Source organism: Emydura macquarii, unplaced genomic scaffold (genome assembly GCF_026122565.2).
Source record: "Emydura macquarii macquarii isolate MOO-44397 ecotype Brisbane River unplaced genomic scaffold, CSIRO-AGI_Emac_v2 contig_2768, whole genome shotgun sequence".
Taxonomy (NCBI): domain Eukaryota; kingdom Metazoa; phylum Chordata; order Testudines; family Chelidae; genus Emydura; species Emydura macquarii.
In genome coordinates this window covers 4,214,455-4,220,454 of record NW_027132905.1, presented here as the reverse complement: position 1 = coordinate 4,220,454, position 6,000 = coordinate 4,214,455, and the positions used below count along the sequence as shown (strand labels likewise).

The 6,000-nt window shown below is 52.3% G+C and overlaps 1 protein-coding gene across 6 annotated transcripts in view; it reads left to right on the top strand.

Moving 5' to 3' along the window:
- Positions 1 to 240: 240 nt before the first annotated feature.
- Positions 241 to 6,000, top strand: part of TCOF1 (treacle ribosome biogenesis factor 1) — a 28,608-nt gene continuing 22,848 nt past the window's right edge. For 3 of the 6 annotated variants that reach the window (XM_067566973.1, XM_067566976.1, XM_067566972.1), the window contains exons 1-4: positions 254 to 704; positions 1,047 to 1,102; positions 3,734 to 3,867; positions 5,410 to 5,513. In XM_067566973.1, the coding sequence (XP_067423074.1) occupies positions 594 to 704; positions 1,047 to 1,102; positions 3,734 to 3,867; positions 5,410 to 5,513 (405 nt within the window). In that variant the 5' untranslated portion in view covers positions 254 to 593. Of the gene's footprint in view, positions 705 to 1,046; positions 1,103 to 3,733; positions 3,868 to 5,409; positions 5,514 to 6,000 lie in introns of all 6 variants that reach the window. The other 3 variants (XM_067566978.1, XM_067566977.1, XM_067566974.1) reach the window with 2 other exon arrangements.

The following is a 6,000-nucleotide window of genomic DNA, read 5'->3' as shown; positions in this document are numbered from 1 at the left end:
TGTGAAAGCAGTCAGCCCAGCGCTGAGCGCCTGTGAGCGTTTCAAAACAAGCCCGGCTTGTAACCATCAATCCCTGCCACCCGCGCCAGGACGACTCTGGGCGGGCAAACAAGCCACCTCTCCCCCAGTGCAAATCCATTGCAATTGCAAATACAAATACAATTGCAAATGCAAATGCAAATATAAATACAATTGCAAATGCAAATGCACCCTCCCCGCCCGGGCCTGACCTCTCCTCGCCCCTTCCACATCCCGAGGAGGGTCCCGAGCCCCCCGCCCGGTGCAGCGAGCTGCCTGCACGAGCCGGGCTCTGCACTAGACACCTTAGGCGGCGTCAGCAGCACGTGCTGCCCGGAAAACTACACTTCCCAGCAGCCCGGGGCCGTGCGTGCCCGCCCAGGGAAGAGGAAGCCAGGCCAGGCGTGTGTGCAGTGCATGGTCCACGGGCACCGGAGGGGCGGCCGCGGGTGCCAGCCGAGGGGGCCTGCGGCTCCCTGCGCCCCTGCTGCCGCCGCCGCCGCCACAGACCCGCTGCAGGAGCCGCCCGGCCGCCGGCCCGTCGCTCCAGCGGCCCTAGGCGGGGCGGGAGCAGCATGGCAGCGGCAGGCCAGGGCCAGCGGGAGCTGCTGGCCCTCATCCACCAGCACCTGCTCCGCGCCGGCTACGCCAAGGCAGCGCGGGAGCTGCAGCTGCAGCTGGGCCAGGTAACAGAGCCGGCCTGCAGGCAGCGCCCCCCTTCCCCCCACGTGGGGGGCCGGCTCCGCTCCAGGGGATCCCCCCCCCGAGCTAGTGGCCAGCTCACTCGGCCTGCAGCGCCGCGCACGTGGGGCCGGGGCCAGGCTGCCCCAGGGAAAGGCGGGCCTGAGCCCAGGGGGGCAGCACGTGGGGCGAGGCTGGAGGGGCCAGGCAGGCTGGGTTTAAAAGTCCCGGCTCGTGCCCCATGGCACCCTGCGTGCTGGAGCGGGGAACGGGGGGCTGTGATTCCAGGGGGGTTCTTCGGGCTGAACGCGGTGCCCATTCTCACCTCCTCTCCCCTTCTCCCGCAGAAGGCGTTTTCTCCGCAGCTGACCTCTCTCGAGGACATCTTCACCCACTGGCAGAAGTAAGTCGGAGAGGGGATGGGGTCGGAAGCGGCGCGGACGCCGTTTCTCGCTCTCCTCACGCGGTAGCCAGGTGTGATTGCTGCGGCCTGGCTTGTTCACTGGAACGGGCCAATGGAGAAAGAGTCTCACTGGCGTCAAGAGGGTAACGTAGTGAGGATGAACGTGTCTCCTCTGACGCTTTCCTGAGGCACCAAACCGCCTATGTGGGCTGAAATTTCTCAGCTCGAGGGGAAGGCCTTACTTTTATTACCTGAAAGAGCCGGATACAATTCTCACCTGTTCAGTTTTTGAGGTATCTGAATGCTGGGGCACCAGTTAGGATGTTTCACCAGTGATTTTCACCCTTCCCATTGACTTTGTGAAGGATTTCATGAGGGACCAGTCGTGTGAACAACCCACGCGTGTGCATGTTTGCAGTTTTGGGGCCTTCTTGTTACAAAGGAACGAAATGATGTGTTTGGTATCTGCACACTCTCCACGTGCTGTCCGCTGTGTTTTAACCCAGGGAAGGGTGATGCTCCAGATAACACACGTGGAAAAATCTGGCATGCAATAACCATCAAAGGCATCAGAAAAATCGGTTAGCTAGGCCCCCGTCCTACAAGAGTCAGCCTGCACTGAGTCGTTTGCGGGATAAATGCCATATTAGAGAGCGTTTTTAACGGATGAACCAAACTGCACTAATAACCCCAGAGCATAGTTTATAGGTTTCATTGTATCTAAAGCATCCCACACTGAAATACTATGTATCCTGAAAATCTTTGGCCCTCTGCTCACTCTTGCTGTCCATCTGTGTATCTCTCTGACCTCCTTTCTTTCATGTTTATGGGCCTGTGTGATTGTTAGAAACGCTACATCTTGATTCAAGAAACCTACCTGATGCAACAGCGGGGCTGAGATTTTATTCTCTGTGATACTACCTTAATGTCTTAATATATAATGGTAGAAATTATTCAGGACACTGATACAACCACCACTATATTGCTTCAGTTTATTTTAAATTAAAAAAAAAAAAAATCCTAGGAGCTAAAAGATGCCCCTGTAATGTTACCCTATAATACCACCCCCGCTCACCCAGCTGCAAACACACACTTTGTTTATTGTCTTCCTTTGCTGTTACGTCTGGTCTAGAGTCTAAACTAGTGGGGGCAGGGACCTCTCATTCTATTTTATTTATCAAATACCATGCTCAGCTAAAACACCATAAGATAAAGTCGCTGCAAGAATAGGAACTTCTTTACATCTCTCAATTTTTGGCCTTCAAAATGATGCCCCTCCTCTTCTTGACCCATCTTAATACTCACCCAGCACACTCCTCTGCATCCATTGCGCTGTAGCCCTTATACATCTGGCCAAGGAGAACAGGTTGGGACTTTCTTTGGAGTCTTTCAATGCTCTCCTTAAGCAGCCAGAGAGGTTTCATTTAAATGGCAAAAAGCATTCTCTCCCCGGGGCTCAATTTGCTCATTGGGAGAATGTGGAGGTGCCCAGGAGCTGAGTTCGATGAGCGTGCCAGATGAGCTTGTGCATGATAGTGCAAGGTAACAGCGTGTCAGGCAGAATGTCACGTAAATAAAACTTCGGTGAAACCTTAGGATCACTGTATAATGAGCATACATTGTACATATACTGTACAACTGAGCATTGAGATCCACTGAGGAAAAGTGCTGGATGAGAGTTTCTTATTAATCATTTGACTGTTAGAGCAAGAACAGGATTTTTCCAAATACTTGGGGCCAAATGTCCTGACTCTGGCTACTGGATCCTGTACAGATGGAATTCATTTCTAACCATCTCTCCTCCTCACACTCCTGTGAGGTGTCACTTCCAGGGCTTGGCTAAGAAGGATTAGGGGTAGGGTGGCCATATGTCCCGTTTTGGCCGGGATGGTCCCATTTTTAAGCCCTGTCCCAAATTATTTTGCGAAACTGGGCATTTGTCCTGTTCCACTCTAGCAAACGGGACAAATAGAGTGAGGGGTGCAACCCCTACCAGGGCACGGAGGAACGTGCGGGGGCAGGGCCAGTGGCTTGGGCTTTCTCAGTTCGAGGGTCGGCACTAGCCCCTGGGCGGCTTGTAGGGAGGAGAGCAGGATTATAGAATCACAGAAGATTAGAGTTGGAAGGGACCTCAGGAGGTATCTAGTCCAGCCCCCTGCTCAAAGCAGGACCAACCCCAACTAAATCATCCCAACCAGGGCTTTGTCAAGCCGCAGCTTAAAAACCTCTAAAGATGGAGATTCCACCACCTCCCTAGGTAACCCATTCCAGTGCTTCACCACCCTCCTAGTGAAAAACGTTTTCCTAATATCCAACCTAGACCTCCCCCACTGCAACTTGAGACCAATGCTCCTTGTTCTGTCATCTACTAATGGCCAGCACTGTGTAGTGTCTCATTTTCCCTGTGGGAAAATATGGTCATTCTAATTATGGGAAATCCTCTTTAGATCACCTTAACTTCATTCCAAAGTCAGCCCCTGAGGTTACTGCAGAGCAATGGCAGTTCTTCTTGCACCTGAGCCTGCACACCCTGGAGGAACGAGGCTGGGTGCATTGCTAAGTGTTTCTGCTCTTTAAGGCTGTTTCTCTTATTAACGCCTCCTCCCTGTTCTGGTGAAATCTGTCCTACAGAACTCCCCCAAATGCCAAGAAACGAAAGGCGAGCGACGTGGGGGGAGGCGTTCCAGAAAAGAAGATCAGAGTGCCCGATCCGGAGAGTAGCTCTGAAAGTTCGGAAGAAGAAGAGGAGACAAAAGCTGTGACAGGTAAGAGCTTTTCACTGCCCAGAACAGCCCACATGAATCAGACGGCAGAGAGGGCTAGCAGGCAGCTGATGCTCCAATAGTGTAATAATATGCGGCTCACTGCTCTTATAGCACAGCTCATTACGGTGTGGCCTAGTGGTTAGAGCCCCAGACTGAGACTTAGGGAAATCAGCTCTTCCACTGACCTGCTGGGTGACCTTGAGCAAGTTATTTTTGCCTCTGTGCCTCCATTTCTCCATCTGTTAAATAGGGATAATGATCCTGACCTCCCTGATATAGCACCTTGAGCTCTACTGATGACAAGTGCTAGAAAAGACCTAGGTACTGTGATGAATAGTTTCCAATAACCTTTTTACAGTTTGGGTGGGGATGCTATTTAACACCTCTTCCAGCCATGAAAAGTAGCCCAGAAGAGTGAACAATTAAGGAAAGGTTCCAAGTCCCCCTTCTGCACTGTTTGGAACATTTGTTAAATTGGGGTTAAAAAAAAAAAAAAGTTTCTAGTTTGATTTCCTGGAAAATTTGCACCTCCTTCAGCCCCCTCGGTCACCAGCTGCAGTTTGTGGCCCACCAGCCGCTTTGAACTCTGAGGTCTGATCTGACTTGCTGATGCTGGTGGGCTTTGATCCAACCCCTAAATTAGAAGCCCAGGTTAGTCTGCCATTGTGTAAAGAGCAGCTGGGGCCATGGGGGGATGGGACAGCTTCAAAACTGCCATTTCTCTCTGGTTCGCCGCTTTCCCTTTCTCCAGCTCTTCCCCATGGCAAAGTTTGAGCCAGTGCAGCTGCTGGGAGAAGCCACGCTTCCCCTTCGCCGAGGAGGCTGGGGCGGACAGACTGAGAACTCACGATTGGCTGGAGCCGGCTCTGGGGAGGACTTGCCATAGGCCAGCCCCGGGGGTGGGTGGGGCCATCTTTTTTTAAACCTTACCCATGTGACTTCAGCCAGGTCTTGGGGAGAAGAGGAGCTCTTCCACTGACTCCCTGGCCTGCCGGCTGGCGCTCTGGACTAGCGGTTAAAGGTGTGACGTGAGGTCGAGTTACCAAGCTCAGTCTGAGGACTAAAACTCTAGTCAAGAAAAATCTAGCATGGGTTAAAGTCATTGAGTTAAATCTTCCTGGGCAGCCCCTGGAGTTCAGCCTGGCAAGTGGGATAATCCTGTCTACATTGATGTTCAGTGGCGTTTTCAGTCCAGTTAAGCTAACTTGCTTTGGGTGGGGGAGAGCATGGTTTTCCTAGTCTACACGAGGCCTCTGTAATAATCCTGCTGTGACATATCAATAGCCATAGATTAATACGCAGCACTTCCTGCAGCATCCCTAACGTTACTGCATATCTGCTTCACGTCCGCCACAAACGTCTGGGGATTTCTCTCAACTGAAGAGAACTCTACTCTTTGCTCGTAGGCAGGACGGGTGAGAGGTAGGGGAAGTGGATTCTCTGTGCGTCAGTAGCTAGCGCTACCTTCGTCTCCACTTGGTGGAAAGCTAGTCTTTGTGTTTTGAGTCTCTGCATATTGTGGCTTTCCTTTCCGTGTGGCAGCTGGCGCCCCCGCCCTCACGAATTCCACAGCGCAAGCAGAGAGCAGCGAGGATGAAGACTCCTCTTCAGAAGAGGAGGCGGTGGCTGGAAAGGAGATAAAAGAGGTAAGGCGACCCGTCCTCCAAGGCTGCTAGTGGCCTGAGGCCAGAAGTGCGTTAGAAGGTGATAGCAATGCCAGCTAAGGGTGTGGGGGGTGGGTTTGTCGGTTCTGTACCGGCGCAAACCCTAGTTAAACACAGTTAGAATAGCAAAAAAAGGGCTTTTGGTGCTATTGTTTATTTCATCTGGGGAGCCTGTATAAGCTCTACTGGCAAACGAGAGCGTCTGCTTTGGGTGGGTTTGCCAATGGAGCTATACCGACAATCCTCTTCTGCTGTAGACAGGCCTGAGGGAACGGTGTGCATGGCTTTGCAAAGGGAAACCGACTCTGGAGTCGAACCTGTTCACATAGGAAGTGTTTGCTTTTCATTCACTTCGGAGAGTTCAGAGACCTGAGCGTTGTTTAGGTGTGGCACGGATGGGGAGAGGGAGGTTAAAGGAGCACTGATCTCCCTCCTTAGTCCCTGTACCCATTAGTTATGTGCTCACTTC